Source organism: Saccostrea echinata, unplaced genomic scaffold, assembly GCF_033153115.1.
Source record: "Saccostrea echinata isolate AGI-Se365-2 ecotype Australia unplaced genomic scaffold, CSIRO_AGI_Sech_v1 ptg000017l, whole genome shotgun sequence".
In the NCBI taxonomy this organism is placed as follows: domain Eukaryota; kingdom Metazoa; phylum Mollusca; class Bivalvia; order Ostreida; family Ostreidae; genus Saccostrea; species Saccostrea echinata.
The window spans coordinates 3,706,501-3,726,034 of record NW_026889766.1 but is presented as its reverse complement, the minus strand read 5'-3'; the positions used below and the strand labels follow the sequence as shown (position 1 = coordinate 3,726,034).

The 19,534-nt window shown below is 34.7% G+C and overlaps 2 protein-coding genes across 2 annotated transcripts; both read right to left on the bottom strand.

Annotated features, from left to right (window-relative positions):
• Window positions 1–830: 830 nt before the first annotated feature.
• Window positions 831–6,473, bottom strand: LOC133189152 (slit homolog 2 protein-like). The gene is made up of 3 exons (XM_061324559.1): window positions 6,378–6,473; window positions 4,916–5,207; window positions 831–4,604 (listed from the first exon to the last, which is right to left on the bottom strand). Exons 2-3 carry the CDS (start codon window positions 5,180–5,182, stop codon window positions 1,209–1,211), a joined length of 3,663 nt encoding a protein of 1,220 aa, XP_061180543.1. The 5' UTR covers window positions 5,183–5,207; window positions 6,378–6,473; the 3' UTR covers window positions 831–1,208.
• A 4,512-nt stretch (window positions 6,474–10,985) lies between these two features.
• LOC133189150 (kelch-like protein 24) lies at window positions 10,986–17,217 on the bottom strand. The gene is made up of 2 exons (XM_061324556.1): window positions 17,134–17,217; window positions 10,986–13,194 (listed from the first exon to the last, which is right to left on the bottom strand). The coding sequence occupies exon 2, from the start codon at window positions 13,110–13,112 to the stop codon at window positions 11,322–11,324; it is 1,791 nt and encodes a 596-aa protein (XP_061180540.1). The 5' UTR covers window positions 13,113–13,194; window positions 17,134–17,217; the 3' UTR covers window positions 10,986–11,321.
• Between the last annotated feature and the right edge of the window lie 2,317 nt (window positions 17,218–19,534).

Sequence of the window (19,534 nt, the reverse complement as noted above, 5' to 3'; positions counted from 1 at the left end):
AAGATTTACTTCAGTATGTTAGGGACAGTACACTCACTATATTCAACAAAAGGCAATTTCTTTTGTGAAAGTGATGGCGTCATTTGCTTTTACCAGAACCTATTCCTCAGTAGATTTTGTTCTAAACCATTCCACTTGTATACTGACGATCTAGTGATACCTGCACGTCTTTTTGATCATTTAAAGTATGTAAAATCTACATAACAGCGCGCTCTTCTCCGTAAAACAACACACAATCAATCAGTCAATTTCCTGTGCGCCGTATAATAATAAAACGTCGCCATTCATTGGCATGTTGTGTTTACCACTTTCTCTTTTTCTGATGCTTGGGAAACTGTCCAAACTTAACAAATGCTTTAAAAGTTTCAAAAATGAGGACAAAATAGATAGTGACCTAAACAATTAATACTGTAGATTCCTTATTTTACGCGAATACTTAATCTCGCAAAATGGTCAAAGGGCGTCAAATCGCGAGAAAAATAATTCGTGAATGGGTGATTTATCTAAAGATTTTACATACATTAAAGCACCATAAAAATAAAAGCGTGTAATTTTATTTCGCGAGTGGTGCTTTTCGCGTAATTACGCGATAATTTATTCCTCGCGTATATTTAGGAATCTACAGTATGCACCGCGTTCAGACAATAACAAAAAAATGTTCCCTGTTGTTTTGAGAAATAAATTAAAATTGATTCCATAATCATTATCGTAATATTAATAAGTGATTTCCTCATAATAATATAATTGTGTAAAATGTTTAATATGACAATGCATGCAAAATAAATTTTTACAAAACCTTCAGTTGATATCAATTTTTATGAGTATAATGTAAAACTATTTCAAGTTGCGAACTATTTCCTCAGTCAAAAGGTTGTTTATAACTTTATACATACGGAAAGATCGCTGACCTCCATATACTATATTCTAATATCAGAAATTTTAGTTTTAATTCTTCGACATGTAAACAAATCTGTAAATTAACTAGAATAATACCCCCTCTTATCTCTCCCTCATACACAATTGTAAAGGAAATATTTGTACACACTCTCTCTCTCCTGCATTTTTAGCATATTAAATTAAACCTTGCACAAAAAATAAAAATATCAAACTTTCCTTCATTTTACAATACATTGTGCTCTCTCTCTCTCTCTCTCTCTCTCTCTCTCTCTCTCTTTATACTGCATAGAACTTGACACATCACACTAGGTTTACTTTATCTGCACAGTCTCTTGTTCCTCCGATCTACCAGGACCTGCAGCACTGTATACAATAACAGCTGTCTCAGATTCATCCACCTCATTCTCATGAGCAAAAGGTTGCAGTAAGAACTGCCTCTTCGGCAACTCAAACGCAAGTCTTTCCCAAACACACCGAGAACGTGCTGTGATGTAATTTCCGGTAGATAAAGTTTTTCGCAATTCTGGCTCTAAAATTGAATGGTCTATGTCCCCTACAATTACAATAATCAACTTGAATCTATGATCTTCGCGCGCATGTTTTTCCGCGGACCGGAAACAGTTCAAGTAATACTGATTGTTACAGATATATTTTGTCACTACAAATAATGCACATTTGCTGTCTCTTAATTTTGTGTTTTCGGTCTCTAAAAGACTCTTTGCCAGGTCTGTTGAGTCGGAAGTTGTTATCTTATATCCGGTGTTATTTAACCATGGTAACAATTCCTTGTTTGACCAATCACATCCTTTCGGGTCATTGAAATCAAACATAAGAAACACATCATAGACCTTAAGCTGGTCGTACTGATGATGTAAGCAGTTAATGTTAAACTTAGTTCCAACAACAGCTATTATGTCACGTCGAAAGTAAAAACAAGAGACAAAACCTAGAAATACCACGCACAGGAGAATTACTGACGTCACAATTATTCCTTTTTGGGAAGATGACGTAACTGTTTGCTTTGCCGCGACACAAGTAAATCGTTGAAATCTGACATGAGTCATTTCCTGATTATTTTCACATTTGATTGATTCACGATCAAAAATCCGGCTCCTGTGCTCGTCCACCCAATATCGCAGTGCTTGGTTCCTGCAATTACACACCCATGCATTGTTTCCGATAAAAATTCTCCTAAGATGCCTCTTTTCTGATATTGATTCAAGCACCTCCGAATCTAAGAATTTTATTTGATTGTAACTTATGTCAAGTAACTTTAGTTTGTTGGAAATAGGTAATGCCTTTGATCTAAATGCCTTTAAGGAATTGTTTCTGATGTGCAATTCTTCCAGATTTTTTAGGTCAGAGAAGACATCGTTCTGTAGCTTCTTTATTTTATTGTTCGACAAAACCAACTTCCGGAGATTTTGAAATGGCCTGAAAAAGTCCCTTATTAAAAGCATGACGTCGCTATTATTTACATATAGCTCTTCTGTGAGAAAGTGATCATCAACATCACTCGTGAAATTCAGATTGTGCAGGGAGTTTCCGTCAAGGAACAGTTGAAGTGAAGTCCGAGGTATTCCTGGAGGGACGGAAGTGATGTCAGAACACTTAGCTAGAGTCGTATTATTGGTTTCTGAAATTCCGAGGCAGAAACATTTCGTAGGACATTCATCTTGCGTTTTACACAAGTAATCCATCTTCGCTACATTTCGGACCTTCATAGTGTAATTGTTAGGAAAAACGGTACAAAAATCAACGAGATAACTATCGGTTGAAATAAATTGGTCTCCTACTTTAATACCCCTTTCCGTGAGCCATCTCATAGAGCATGAACATTCAAAGGGGTTCCTTGTTAGATTGTAAACCGTGTTTGGATTGGACGTTTTGAAGGGTTTTATCACGGTTAGTTCATTTCCGGTTAGATCCACTAAGTTTAGGTTGGGAAAACCATCAAACGCCTCCACAGACACATATGAAATGTTACAGAACGAGAGATCAATATTCTCAAGGCTCATCTCAGTAAAGGCCTTCATATCTAGAAGTTCAGGGATCAGGTTATGAACACGAGTTATCGGATTTTTAGACAGAAATAAATTCCGAAGTTTCGACAGAGATTCAAATGTTGAAAACATTCCATTTATATTTTGTATCCTGTTGTCTGATAGGTCTAACGTACTAATCGAATCAGCACCGTCATAATAATCACGTGATAAATTGAGAGCGAGGCGATTCCTTGAGAAATTTAAATATTTTAGGTTTGTAAAAGTTTTAAAAGAATGTTCAATTAATGTATTTATAAGATTGTTAGAGATAGATAGTGAGGTTATTGACGAAAAGTTCAAACTTTGTGATATTGAAAATGACGTCATTTCATTATTATCCAACACCACTTCTTTAATATTTGTATTTGAAATAGAAGGTGGAAAATGTTCCAGTCTATTGTTGGCCGCATTCAGGGTTTCCAGAAATGATGGAAATTTCACTTGATCAAAAGAAATAATTCTATTCTGAGAGAGAAGAAGTGTTTTAAGATTCTTTAACACTGAAAAAACATTGTCTTCAAAGTCGGAAAGCTTATTATTTCTCAGGTCTAAAATTGTAAGACTTTTCAGGCCGTCAAAGGCATTGCTTTCTAAATCTTCCAAGTCGTTCCGGGACAAATTCAAAACATTCAAAGATTTTAATCCTTCGAAGAATCCTGATTGTATTTTCCTGAAGGAATTTACGCTGATATCTAACTCCTCTAATGCCGAAAGCTGCGAAAACAGTGGAAAAGTTGAATTTTTCAGTAAGTTATCTGAGAGGTCGAGCTTCCTCAAAGACAAAAGTCCGTCAAATGCCTTCTTGGAAACGTGTTTAATGGAGTTCATTGATAGGTCAAGCATTGTCAGATTCCGGGCTTCGTAGAGGAAACCTTCTGTCGGCAAATCTGTGATGAAATTCTTAGCTATCCTAAGAGATTTCAAAGGAGATGAACTTGTTATTCTTCCAACTAAATTCCTTATGTCATTGTGCGACAAGTCCAGAAACAATAAACTTTTACATGACTGTATGGCCTGAAAATCAAATGATGGTAACCTGTTTTCGCACATGTGTAAGTATCGAATTTCCGGTGCATGCGCACAGAGTGTCTCCGGTATGGATGTTAAGTCATTCTCGGTAAAGTCGACAGAGACTAGTTTTGTAAGACCTACAAAAGCGTCCCGCTGAATCAAACTGTTATTTATATTGTTTGATGTCAAATTTAGGGACAAAATATTCGGGATGTTTTTGAAAGCATTATGTGGAATAGAATGCATTAAGCTATCACTAAAGTCAATGTAAGATAGATTCACAAGGTTTTCATTGCAGTCAAAAATATGGAGTGGAAAACCGTGAAAACGAGTCCCCTGCATCACTAAAATCTCAAGCCCCGACGCATCACACAAAAATCCTGCCGCCAACGTCTGTGTTTCCATTGGATTCCGACTCAGGTCTAAATACTTCAATGACGTCACAGATTTTAAGGCATCCCCTTCTATGTGGGAAATCATATTATCGGAGAGATCTAAAACCTGCAGATTACGAAGAGAGGCGAACATTTTATCTGAGAGTTGCCGAAGTTGACAGTAGTAAAACTCGTCAAATTGCCGGAAATGTTGGGCGCTTGCGGCTTTGCTTCCTTTCTTACACAAGCAGACATGTCGTGGAGACGTAAAGTATTCCTACAAAATTGTAAATATACAAATTAAATTTAGCTGATTTTCAGTTAAGTAAACATTTATTTTAAATTCATTTTGTGAGCGTGGTTTTTGTACCAGGAAATGAAAATATAATGTAGATATCCTTTGATGATTGGATATCAAGTTATCCATTAAATAACTGATATCGTCAGAAATTAGCAAAAAAAAAAAAAAAAAAAATTAAATAAATAAAGAAAGAAAAATGATAATTTTCACATTGATCAAAACATTTTAATTTTACATCATACACTATCTTAAACACCTAGAATAAATAAATAAACATCATTGTGCACCTGCATCAGACAATTCACAGCGATATAAGTTATATTCTGAGGTTGATATCGCCATTGATCCTCAATATCCTGGAATCTGTGATTGCGCATGCACCGAACCACATCCTCCCTCATGGAAAGTATGCACTCTCCGGAGATGCTCCGATTGAAATCATATGTTTGGAACTTCCCAGGATACCACTCAACAGATACCGTAAATGTTCCACAAATGACCCCGGAAATCTTCCAAAAAATGGCAGCCAGTGTTATATATCGGGTCCCCAGCATTCTTTTTGTTAATAAAAGCCGAGAACTAAATAAAATGCAAGAAAAATTGTCTAATTTACATGTTTGACCTGCATGATCAAAGATCATATTGCTATTTTAATTTTGGAAAATTGGGACAAGTCAGTAAAAAAGTGAGTAAGTGATGCATGAAGGGCGAATATTTGGTTTTTGTCCAGCGAGAACTCAAGGACTTCATATTGGGGAAAATGGTTCATTTCACCCCCGTTGACGATGAACATGTACCTAGCGCATGGTTCACTTTGGGTAGTGGAAAAAAGAACTTTAAGTTATAATTATGTGCATTTTGCAAAGATTCCAGAGAGTAATACCCAACAGAGATCAAACCGAGAAATCTTTCAAGGAGATTCTTTTTAGATATATCCTACAAAAAAAAAGTCAATTTATTTAGTAATTTTCTTACATTTATATCATGCACATATTGTCATGTCCATTCTTCTTCATATAATTATTTTTTAATGTTCTTTGAAATTAATAAATTAATGCGACTATTAATGATTTCAAAACTTTATGTGTGTGAGGATGTTAAATTAAGAATTTTAAATTAATCAAGGGAAAAAAACCGCAGTTTTGTTTATATGCCGAAGGCGATAAAGTAAGTTGTTAATTTAAGGTTTAACATTATTTTTAGAATGAAATATATATCGTCGCTAAGATTCAACTAAAATAATATTTTTTTCTGATGAATTGCATATATTTGCAGTAATTGGTATTTACATTTTGATTATAAATTTAAATCAACCTTTGTTATATTTTACAGAAACATGAAATTTTAATGGTAACAAAGGTAAATCAAGAAAGATAATTATAACTTCACGTAGGTGAAATTAGTCACGTAAATTGCAATTGCCTTTGCATGCAATGTGGTACATGTATATTGTTTAACCTTGAGACTTATTTATTAGGGGTAGGTATTTGATAGATGCATATACATACAATGTACATGTAGACGTATAACTGTTACAATTAGTTTAATGAAAGTAGGTCATTTCACAGGTATAGAATACTGTACCTGGTAACAATGAATATTCATAGAGGCATTTACAAAGCAATATTCGTGTCATAATTACAAAAGGAAACGTAAACAAACTATATACATACAACACAATGGATATGTACTTTACATTGTCTGTACGAGAGAGAGAGAGAGAGAGAGAGAGAAAGCAATACTTCTTACCTTTCCTTCTTTGTCTTCAAAATAGAACGCTCAAGGTGATAAAATGTAAAAATCCTATTAGATGACCATGGTATATAAAAAAACCCAAACTTGGCCCACTAACTGTCCCGTGTAGGTGTAATAAGAAGTAAATTCACAAATTGTCCATATGTTAAAAAATCAGGTTTGCATCCTTACATGTACCTGGGTATAGAAACATGGTATTACCTACATTACCTAGCAGGCCGTGTTTCGTCCTGTCAGATTACATGATGGAAGACTCTGCCCCCCGGGGCCAGGGAAGCGGCGTCACAGGTAGTCTATTTATAGCCTAATGAATAAACATTAATTGTTGTTTTACCTGCACCAGTACACCTGTTTACTTTTTTTTATTTAATGTCTTTACGATACTTAATCGATAGTGTATTTTGCACGTGAAATGTGAAAGCTTTCACACGTGTTAATCTTAATTTTATTGAAATCTGAATGTAATTTGAATCTGATCTTTGTAATGTTTTTACTTTAGACACTGGACTTAGGTCTTTTTGTAGGACTCTACATTTTCTCATGATAAGATTGTTCCGCGTTGAACTCTTAACTTCGGGGATTTCGTCAGCACTGGCAGATAAAATTCCTACATCGTCCCTTAAGTTTTTACCTCTAACTGAATAATATAAATGTATATAACTGAATACATGTTTATAAATGATATATGTTATAAAATGTTTGTTAGCCATAGAATTTTAATTCTGAATTTATAAAATATGTGTCAATAAAATATTATGGAGGTCAATCAAGGTAATAACAGCCTTATCTAAAAATGTCATTTAATGCACTGTATTGTTCAAGTTCATCAGAAGAGCAGACAACTCATGTAACGTAATGGAGTTTGCTAGAGTTGTCCCTCGTATCTTGATAAATAATAATCAAAAAAGGCGCAAAATATTGAACCGAATAGAAACAGGTACTTTCGGGCCAATCAAAAGACAAACTCACATTGCATGATATACCAGCTAAAACTTTATATAACGAAAAAAAAAAACCCAAACAAACAACAACAACAACAAAACAATGCACGTTTATACGATAAATCACTGCATGTAAAGGCATTTTTTTTTAAATTTGGAAACGCTTTCTTTGATGAGGCCGACCACCCCCCCAAAAAAATTTTTGTCGATGTGATACTTCCATATTATTATGTTCAAATCATTTACAAATATCATTTATAGATGAATTGATAACAGCTATAGGTTTGAGAAGTAATGTTAATATATGATGTTGAGTTACTTAATAAATAAACTGAAAAAACAAAAAAAATTAAGTCATGACTAAACCACAAGTAGACGATTTTTGAGCTGAGAAATCTATATGTACCACTACTTTCCGTTATTAACGCCCCCCCCCCCCATTATCCCTCTCTGTTTTTTCCCCACACATTACACTCACTCCTCGTGTACAGAATATAAGTTCAACTTAAATATATATTTTGAAATTCTTTCCTTCATCTAAGCTGGCACTAGAATTATTACAAACTGCGTGACATTTAGAATAAAAAAATTTATTTGGTTGGTTCAAGGATGATGAAATCTCAATTTCACATAATAAAGTAACCAAAATGCCTTAAACCCCCCTACTCTGGTGAACATGAAAATTGTCGACCGACCCCCTCTCGAAATTGCGGGTTTCTTTAATATATTTTTTACTTTTGTTTGTAAAAAAAAATCTGAGTAAGAGGTTTTATTTTTGAGTGTGTATGACTTCCCCATGCAATCCCCCATCCCACCCCGTTAAGAAAAAGTTACTGGATCCACCCTCGTCGTATTCAATTTCATAAACAAATGACGTAAACAGGTCACTGAAAATTTTATTTATATTTAAATCCTGATTTCACTGAAATCGGATAACTCAGTTGGTAAGGTCTATTCAATATGATAATGCTCTTAGAATAATTTTTTAAGATTTAAAGAAAGATTGAAACGAATAACTAACAGGAAAAACCCCTCTCTAAATTAATGTTTACAGAGATGGTCAGGCGCGTAGCCAGAATAGAAATGATGTGTACGCAGAGAACGGCAAGGGATTGGGTGGGGGCGGTCTTGAGCCCTCCCCCCCCCCCCCCAAGTGTTTAAGGGTTCTGGCCAGGCACGTAATATAGCTTTTGCCAGCCAGGAAAAAATAACAACTTTAAAAATTTTGTCAAGCAAGGACGAAAAAGGAAGATTTTCAAAATTCTAAGTCCTATTTCTTGTGTATGTGTGTTTGCTGAAGGGGGGGAGGGGATGTCCATCTTTCACAAACCAAATTTTTATTAATACATTACCAAATTACCATGATTTAACAATGGTGCAACAAACAGTGGGGGTCCACCCTTTCAATGTACATTTTCAATAGTAAAAAGGTTGGGTTTTGGGAATAAGTAGCTCCCCTGATACTACGTGCCTGCTGGTGAGGACCCGGAAGCTCCGGAGTTTTACCAAATATTTCATTCATTTTCTTGAAATATAAAAATGATGCCATTTAGTTTTTGTTTAGGAAATAAAAGACATAGTAATATTTATTGCTTTACCGAAAATTAATATTCCATGGAAACTTATTGTACATATAATTGAGGCTAAAAATTTAACCGATATATTAATTGGTATCATATAATCATTCTTAACGTTTAAAAACACGTATACGAAATTTTAATTGTGAACAAAAAATATCGTATTGTAAATCATACTAGTAGATCATGGCATTCAACGATGTGGCTGAAATTTAATTTTTCAAAGATCTTTAAAAAAAATATCAATGTATGATAGAACAATGACAAAATAATGAATGATTTATTTGGATTTAGTTATTAAATAAAAGATTTCAAATTTTATCATACAGCCATAATAATTTAAAATTTAAATCGACACTGTATGACACAGAATAATTTGAAACACGAATATTTGTTGGATGGTACTGAGATTTTTTTTCTCCGAATAATTCTCTCTTTTTTCATATCTTTTTTTTCTTTTTTTTCTGAAAATGATGTGTACGCACATGCGTATTTGCGTATAGGCAGCTACGCGCCTGATGGTGCATTGTAGACTTACAAATGCTTGTATTATATACAATCATGAAAACAAAAACACTGTTTCTTCTTTAATCATGAAAATTCTGTGATACAGACATGAATATAAATAAATGCAATTCTGGATAACATGATATAATATATTTTTTTGTTTATATCAAACAATAAATACATTTTTTTTTCACAGCCTCATTTTAATTTTACAATAAATACTGGCACACTATTTCCACACTGGGGCGCACTTTATCCAAAATCAACACAAAACGTTTAATATAAAACGTTTTCATCAATAACTTGGATATCGTGCTTACAATAACCTGAAACTGCAATGTTAAGCAGTGACATATACTGCACACCCTGCATATTTTGCGAAAGCTTGGATCTTGGAAAAAAATCTTCCCTTTCACAAACATTTCGGTTTATTATGATTTATAAGTTTGGCTTAAGTCACTTCTCTGTTTATCAAAATCTAAATTCCTTTCCAAATCCACTCTATCGTAAAGAAAAAGAACAGTTGAGGTGACGTTATTCAAGTGAGAGTACAAGGAAAGAACAGTCGAGGTGACGTTATTCAAGTGAGAGTACAAGGAAAGAACAGTCGAGGTGACGTTATTCAAGTGAGAGTACAAGGAGAGAACAGTCGAGGTGACGTTACTGTATAGGGGGAAAATAACTCGCGGTGTTAATATTCGCTATATTCACGGTGTTAAGAAATCCGTGAATTCAAGAAACAGTGAATAAGTTTTCAATAACCTCAATGTTATATTTGGAAATTTGAGAATACACTACGATAGGTATACATGTATATACGTATATTACATGGTCATTTCAGTAATTACGAGTCGCACTTGTCATTCAATTATTTTAATTATCACGCTTTACTTTAATTTAGATCAGCAGATAATAAACCTGTATTTGTTAGAAAGCTGTTTTAATAGCCCACGCTACATCAATCAAAACACGTGGGTCATGGTTTTGATTACCCGTGCATAACTATGTGACCACATGTATTTGTTACCTGCATTATCATGCGTATTAGTTTTTATCGACATTTTGTTTTTAAAAAATCATTCAAATAACTTTTGAACTTGCTGAAGATGTGGAAGGATATTATTTATTCGACCTACATTAACACATTTCTTACCGTCCAGTGGTTTTTCGCCGCGATGTATTAGCCCTTCGGAAAGAAGATCTTCGGGTGTGCATGCACTCATCGTAATAGTATATAAGAAAGTCATTCGACGTTTATAGTCAAGGACTTTTATTAACTGCACTTGTTTTAATTAGTCGTCAATTAATTATTAAATCTAACTATTTTATATAAACCTACTCTGTTGTTTTTTAAGTGAATACTTAACGCTGATTAATGTCGTTCTGGATTAAACGGATATAGACAAGGGAGGTAATTTTTATTAAATACCGATTCCGCGAATTCAACAAACCGCGATCGTGTCAGAGGAGAGAAAACCGTGAAAATTACAACCCGTGAAATTAATCCCCTATACAGTATTCAAGTGAGAGTACAAGGAAAGAACAGTCGAGGTGACGTTATTCAAGTGAGAGTACAAGAAGAGAACAGTCGAGGTGACGTTATTCAAGTGAGAGTACAAGGAAAGAACGGTCGAGGTGACGGTAAAGGGAGAACTTGTGTACTCTAATGTGGAGATGGTATGGTCACTTTGACTGTTCTTTCCCGAAGTCAGTGTCTACTCTGATTCTTAACAATTTTACTGGTAATCTGGACTTTCAGTTTGACGATGATACAAGTATATGTATGCTTAAACTTGCCTCACACCGAACTGACAAACACTGATTAATGTATAGTTCATTTAAAGCAAGTGTAGTAAAAATCACTAGATTTAATAGGTGCATTACGTTTTCTCCAACAAGGGTTTATGCTAACGTCATCTTCGTGACGATTTGGGGGAATCCTCTTTAAGCGTTTGCAGGTATTTCTTCTGAATGGCTACTTTCACGCAACCATCAATGAGCCTCGGTTTGGGAAGTGTGTCCCTTAGTTTCGTACATCCGGTGGTTGATGGGTCAAACATAATGAGGTCACTGCAGAGAGTAGCGTTATCAATCTCTCCACCCAAGACTATAACGTTACCACGATGTTGTATGACACCGAAATGAATGCGTTGAAATGCCGTGAGGCGACCAACCGTCCGACAGAATGGCTTTTTCGTCGTGTCTTTTCTGTCTTTAACAAATTCAACAACCCGACCATCGAAGAAAATGAGAAAAATGCGTTTGTCACAAGTGATAGATTTTGTAAGTTTACACGCCATGGGGATCTTTGCGTCCACTTTCGTTGCCTGTCGAGTACGAGTTTCGTAACATTGAATGAACGCTGTGTCCTTCCGGTCGTTTTTCTCCCCTCCGAATATGTAAATAGACTCGCCTACTACGGCTGCAGAGAAGGAACTGACGGCGATGGGTAGATCTCCCGCCGGTTCCCAGTCGTCCTCCTGGATGATATAGCGCTCAATGCTTGACAACATCCGGTGTCCGTCATCCAGCTTGTTATCATAGCCACCGATAGCGTAAAGCGCCCCTGTGACGGCGACTATTGCATGTCTGCGTCGTCCGTATGCCATACAATTATTTTGCAGCCACTTATTCTTGCTGCTGTCATACCACAATAAACACTTCTGCATTGATCCACCCCCGTTGATGTATATGTCGTTTTGATACGTACACGAGGCGAATTCAATTCCTGGATCATAAGGAAGGGGCGCAATATTGAACCACTCTTTTCTGTAAAAACTGTAGCATATCACAGTCAATGAACGAACATATGGAGGCGTGGTCGATTCACATCCACCAAGTAACACGAGAACTTCTTCCTGATTGGCAGTCAATCGCAAACACGTCTGCTTTCCTTGGGCCTCCTGTTGGCGAGCGGGTAAGAGTTTGAACGACTTTGCATCATTAATAAATTTCATGCATGCTAGATTTTCTTTCAGAAATTCGTGTTTTTCTTCTAAATTCACTAAATACTCCGGCGTGAGAAAAGCCAGTCGAATCTGTTCAAACAGAATACCGCAGCTTTCTTTCCGTTTTTCTACGTCTCTTTCGATCCACTTGATGACGAGGTCGCACAACTGGTCCTCGTGATCAATGTCAAGCGTGTCTTCTTTGATGATGGATGCCACTTCACGCCCATCTAAGTCCCAGAATTCCTCTGTCTTAATAATTTCTTGGAAATTCCTAGCTATCAGCTGAACGGATTTTTCCGTCAGAGTATGACAGTCGTGAAGAACGGAGAGCCGCCAAACTTTGAGACAATTTTCGTTAGTAAGGTGTGGATGTAGGAACTCTTCAATGATTCCCTGAAGAGCTTTGATTTGTAACACTGCCGCAATGTGTAACAGTTCCACTGCATTTTCTGTCGTCATTACCTCCTCGGCTCTGCCTGTATACATAAAGCCTAAAACGATTTCAAAGAGATCGGGATCCATTTCCGGAAATGTTACTTGACCACTTATGCTTTCGCGCATGCCCGAGCTAAACATGGCGTCAAAATATGGCGACATCGAAGCTAGGATGCATTTGTGACATTTAAACGTTTTCTCACCAACTTCGATTGTTACGTCAGAGTGGTCACCAGTTGTCCAGAGTCTCTTCATCGAATCAAACAGCAGGTCAACATAAACCTTATTTTGCGCAAATTCTGAATGTTTTGACGCCATGTTGGTATCTTCTTATACCTTCTCCTCAGGTCACATATTTCTCAAAATTATCAGCCTCTTTCATACTGTGAACCTGTAGTCCCTGAAAGATCAACAAGAATATGGGTTTTAAATTACTTTGCTTTAAAATGAATACTTAGAACAAATTGATTTGTATCATTTATTAGTTTTAAAAGCCAATGCTTCATTAAACAAATAAGTTGATAACCTGATAACGCGTCAGTCAATCATAACGGTCATTGTCAAAGTATTACAGACAAGACCTTTATTTTTCTTAGGTCTGTCCGCAATCCTTACCAGTCATACAAACAAACGATAAATATCTTACATTTTTATCGGACAGACAAAAAACAATGCAAAGTTTCTCAACACGAATACGAACCAAAATTCTGACCGAATTTCCCCCACAAAAATAAATCCAGAGAGTAGCTTACCAGGAAGAGGTAACAGTTTTAATTGCGGTAATCCCTCGTGTACACTTAATATATATATTTCAAGTAAAAAGTACCCAGGTTGGGTTATCATAAGCAAAATACATGTATAAAAAAACAAAAACAGGATGTTTATCTTATTTCCTTATTCTCGTGTTAAGTGTCTTACATACGGACTATGTGTTGTTTATCGTGTTGGTTCCCTCTTTTAGTTTCCTGAAAACTAGAATATTTTTTGGTTAGATTATCAGAGTTTTGAGCAACAGAGTTAAAAAATACCGGGAAATTATATGTTTCGATCTGAACTCAATAAGCATGCAATGAGCAATGCACGATTTTACAGTCTTTCATAGATTTCTTCAAGAGTAACGTTACTTATAGATATAATTTTATTTTTATGAATAAACTTAGTCTATATAAGAAGGATGATGTAACAGTTTTAATGACTGTCATATGAACAGAAAACATTCATTTAATCATTAGTTAGTACATGTAGGTGTCCAAGTGCTTTTTGTTAAAAAATAATAATAAGGGGGGAGTTTATTACGCATCAAGTTGTTTTTATTTGAATTCTTACCTGTGTGAGTTAGAACTACCTTACCGCTTCATATGTAATATTGTTTCATTTTGGATTAAAAACAAAAGAAAAACAAAAAAATAAAAAATAAACAAATAAAACTTATATGCATATTCTTTGTTTCAATTTGATCAGTCAGAGAATTCGTTGCGGGTTTTATTTTACAATCTTTTATTCCCGTTACAGATTGAGTGGTATAATGGCGTCAGAAGACCGTCCTTGATGAACTAATAAACAAAGTCGTAAATCAACCAACGAAACAGACTGAATTAATTTGTAATTAAAATTAATTTTTTTTGAAGTGTAAAATTTAGGACAAGAGAAATTTTGATGAACATCTATTTGACTTTCGTATGAACTTCAAAACCAGATATTAAAACATAAAATACAAAAAAAAAAAACTGCATTTCTTATGTATTTACTTACGGTCAGAAAAAAATGTGGTTGACAGAAAGTAGGTCACATATTTTCAAATTGTACATCTTTAAATATTTCAAAAGTGAGGAATTAGCTACATACTCATATATATTTTTTCATGCAAATTTATGTCGGCCCCTTATAAATGTCAAAAAGTAGATTTGGTTCTAGTGCTTCAATTTAAAAATATCCCTATGAAAATAAGATTTCGTAACTTTTGACCTGTGTGTACTTTTTTACGCTGTGTTTTGCCGAGGGCTTGAAAGGTATGCGTCATTATATTGTTATCACTCCAGAAAACCAAAATGTGCATACAAAATCAATGTTATATATGAATAAACGGAATTAATTAATGCAGTAGTCTTCCTACCTAGTACGAAACACACAAAAATATATAACTCAGGAACATTCACGCGATTCATGTGTTTTTTTCCTAACCGCTTTATTTCTATCTTGGACATTTATTTAATAATATTTTTTCTTAGTAATGCACTGATGCTAGCGGGGGGGGGGGGAGGGGGGGGGCAAGTCACAGTCTATTCTCTCCAAGTAATTAAACAAAGTTAATAACTTTTGTCAAAAAAGCGCAACTTAGTTAATAAAGAATGAGAAGTTTAGAATACATGTAGTTAAGTCCAAGTCGACTGGACTCAGGGAATTATATCCCTTATTTTTTTTCCCCCTAGAGTACACTTTTTTCCTGGTTTTTATTATAGAAACTTGCGTCAACACTTCAGATAAGTTTTATATTTCCTTGTCCTTGTGTTGTAGCACATCAGAGAAGATTACTTTAGACAGAAGAGAGAAGATAGATAATATTCATATATTAATAAATAAAATTATGTACATAAATATGACCATGCAATGGACATTAATTTGTTGCAGAAGTATTAACCCTTCTATCTGGTACCGGTACCATATACTGTACGTTTTAACATTTTGACATCGCTTCACAGTATGATGTTGAATTAGTTTATTTACAGAGGAATTCACCTTCAAATTGACACAATATGCATAATCTACTATTTTTACTTTTTTTCTGTATTTTCCTTGTGGCTATATACATGTGTAACTTCAAGCGTGAGATATACATGTGCGTGTATTTTTGTGTAATATTTATCGATTTTTCTCTTTTTTGTGGTGGTACGGTGGTGGTGGTGGGGGGGGGGGGGGGTTTACATATTATTGCCTGATAGAAAAAGTCCACTTAATATCGACTAGCTTCCCATCCGTACATGTACGTGAGTGTCCTCTACCAAATTAAGAATGTGTAAAATTTAAATTTGCATACTGTAATATAAAAATTCAAATTGAACAAATTTGGAAAAAGATAGTCGATTTTTGAAAATTACAAAATATTTTAAAGTTTATACATATAACTATAAAATCTTTGTAAAAAATTCTGTTATCTATAGTGTTTTACGATATTACGTACAGTTGTTGTTAATTATTCTCTGCTCATAACATGTTCTCATAATGAAATGACTGGTAAATGTTAATTATGTTAGCCAAAGTTTCAGAATTTTAAACTTTCTTGACTATTATACAAATAGTCTGTTGTTCTGAAAATTATGTAACACACATTATTAACGAGACAAGGCTGCGAAAGCACCGGATTGACCTGAAACGACGAAAACACGCTATAGCTAATTTATCAGGTAATCATTTACCTGTGCAAGAGGCCACATGGACCGGTAACATACTATGTTTAATTTTACGTGATCACTATTGTACTTATATATATAGTGGTCAGTAGAATGTAAGTAGGTCCGTGTGAGTGATGACAGAGAAAATCTACCTTTCTTTCTTTCTTTTGGGGGGGGGGGGGTCTGGGCTGATTAGGACACCGTGATAAAAGTGTATTAGAACCAATGATACCAAAAAAAAAAAAAAAATCGAAACATTGTTTAAAATAATCAGTACACGTATTAATTTTAGGAATACTACTGAGAATGAAAGGGAGTTGCAATGAAAGTTTGACATTGTTGACATGCATGAAAAGTTTGACATTTTATAATGTTAAAGTTTTCATGGCAACTCCCTTTAATTCTCATTTATTTATTATTTCTTAATGCGTTCTCTAGAAGAACAATGAAGATTTAGAACATGCCACTCTTAACATGTCTAAGATTAAATGCCAGCAAGTGTTTGTATTCCTATCGTGGTCAAAACATCAACACGGATTTGAGGTATTCATATCAATCAATACGTGAAATCTTTTACAATCAGAAGGGGGGGGGGGTATAATAGCAGGTTTGTGTGCATGTGGCTTATATATATTAAAGGATGACAACAGTCACTTAAAGAAGTATCAACAAACAAAAGAAAACAACAGCTGATTATGATGACTGAAAATTGACGTACTTCAGTCAGTTAGTGTACGTATATAAAATATGCATCACCGTATTTAGATGCATGTATAAAACCACATTTTTAAAGTGACATGCACTAGTTTTGATTATACACATGCACCGAACCCAGGTGATTCACTGCTGTACTTCCGATGTACAGAACCAAACCCGATCGAGTGTAGATATGTCAACTAGGTTAGGCAAAAGAAATCGACATGTGGAGCTCAAAAGTCACTAAAACTTACCTCATGAGAAATTACCACAGTTCCACGTTTGTTACATTTTCCTCTAAAAATGTAACTTCCTGCTAAAACTTACATACACTACGAAATCGACAATGTCACAACGTGTGCTTGTAAAAGGCGGTGTAATTTTCTCTCGTTGACACGTGCTATATTTAGATTAGAGGACCGCCGAAGGGGGGATTTAAAGTAGGTAAAGTTTATATACATTGTTCAACAGACCGTGAAAACTGCTTAAATTCTGTAAAAGACATTTAAATAGATAACAAAAGACACGACAGGGGTCTGTTTGTGTTAATACACGGAGCTGAATGCGATAGATTTGTGCACTTATTAATCAGATGATAAGCCACTACGATGGGCGGATCAAATTGCTATCCCAGTCGAAACTTCTCGGGCCTTTCGTACAACCTAGTTTCTGAGCTTGCCGGATTTTAAGGAGGTCGAAGATGCGATTTAATACTATTCCTCGTGATTTATATAAATCAATAGAAGTTTTTAGGATCTGTTATGCAAGTTCCATTGAATTTGAGCTTCTACGTGTAAAATATAATGGAGATTAGAATAACTGTGGACGATACTGCCTCCTACCTCCAAGTCAATTTTCAAAAGTTTTAACATATTAATTTTTCAATGATTATTTCAATTTACAATGTATATACTAAATAATTATGTGAATTAATTTTCATAAAACATAACTTATTTGGGAGAAAGAGAGATGACTATAATTTTGGTAAATCTTGTGAAAATAGTGAATGTGAAAATGGAAAATATTTTAACCCCCCTCTCTCTCTCTCTCTTAGTGAAACAAAACTTTTTACTTGTAATATGAATTGTGATTTCACAAATCCATACCAAAGCTTTTAAATTTGTTGTTTCATGTATGTTAACAGACAAAAAACAGAAAAAATGGGTCATTTTATTACCAATTTCAATGAGATTACAAATTAAAACACCCACACACTTAAACAACTTATATGTTTAATTTAATATAAGTTAATTAAGATACGGAAAGATTTAAGGGTCATCTATCCTTTTCCATGAAAATTTGAAAATTCGGCGAAGTGCTGAAGCCCGATTTCAAGGGTTAACATTTTTCTACCTCATTATAAAAAGAGTTGTAATTAAGAGAAATTAACTATTTGACACTTTGACACAAAATTATTAATCAATTAAAAATTTAAACCCTTCTTTGCTTTTCAAAAGTTTTCATAGCTAATTTACCATTTATATTGAATTAAATGGGTGTAAAATATATGCAGGAATCGAGAGTTAGTGTGCGTAGTCGTTTAAGTTAGTCTACATGTTGGGTCCTTCGTTCCCTCTTTTGTCTGCTGACGAACAGATACGTCCACTAAACAAAATCTTCCATAAAATATGACGAACATGGGACATGATGACATGATTGAATTTTAAGGCTGTAAAAAAAAGTTTGTTTGAGCCAGTTGATAAACTTCCTCCTTTCTCTAAAAATGGCAATGAATATTTCTTTGTATCAATTCATCCTTATTTACTGTCAATGTATGAGTTACTGATATGTATATTATGTCTAATGCACCAAGTTCACTTCATTAATATCACATAAAGTAAGCTACACGCATTCAGAATTTATGGCTGTGCGTCTTTAGATTTTTCTTAACATTGTTAAGGACATCTCTTTTTACAAATTTCTGCAGCTACCACTGTACCCTCATACGCTATATCTATCACTGTACTCTCATGCTCTATAGCAACCACTGTACCCTCATACTCTATAGCTATCTCTGTACCCTCATACGCTATAGTTACCACTGTACTCTCATACTCTATAGCTATCACTGTACTCTCATACGCTACAGCTACTAATGTACCCTCATATACTGTAGCTATCACTGTACTCTCATACACTATATAGCAACCACTGTACCCCCATACTCTATAGCTATCACTGTACCATCATACTCTATAGCTATCATTATTATACTTCTGTTAAATGTTTCCTATATAAAGTTAAGAAGGTAAAATAACTATCTTTTATAGTCTGAAAATTTCCACGCAGAGCAAAGCTATACCCCGGGGTATAGTTTGTGCTATCCACCCCTCAGAAAATGTCCATGCAATTTTTGCCGCCAATTTTGATTTCCTGTAATCCGTCTATAGACTGATGATGTCATTATGACTTCAGTAGCATTGTGACGTCATCAGGATTTCAGGCTCATTCTTGCAGTGTTATAATCTTACTCCAAATACTTGCTCAAAACTTTTATAACTATTCTTTTGAAGTTTTCGTGTTTTGCCTATGAAATTGTAGCATCAGGTAATTCAACCTTCAGAAATTATGATACACATCAGCATAATAAAACACTTATCCACTGGTGGTGAGTGGTATAGCTCTTTCATCAAACCCTTGACAGGAACTATTCCC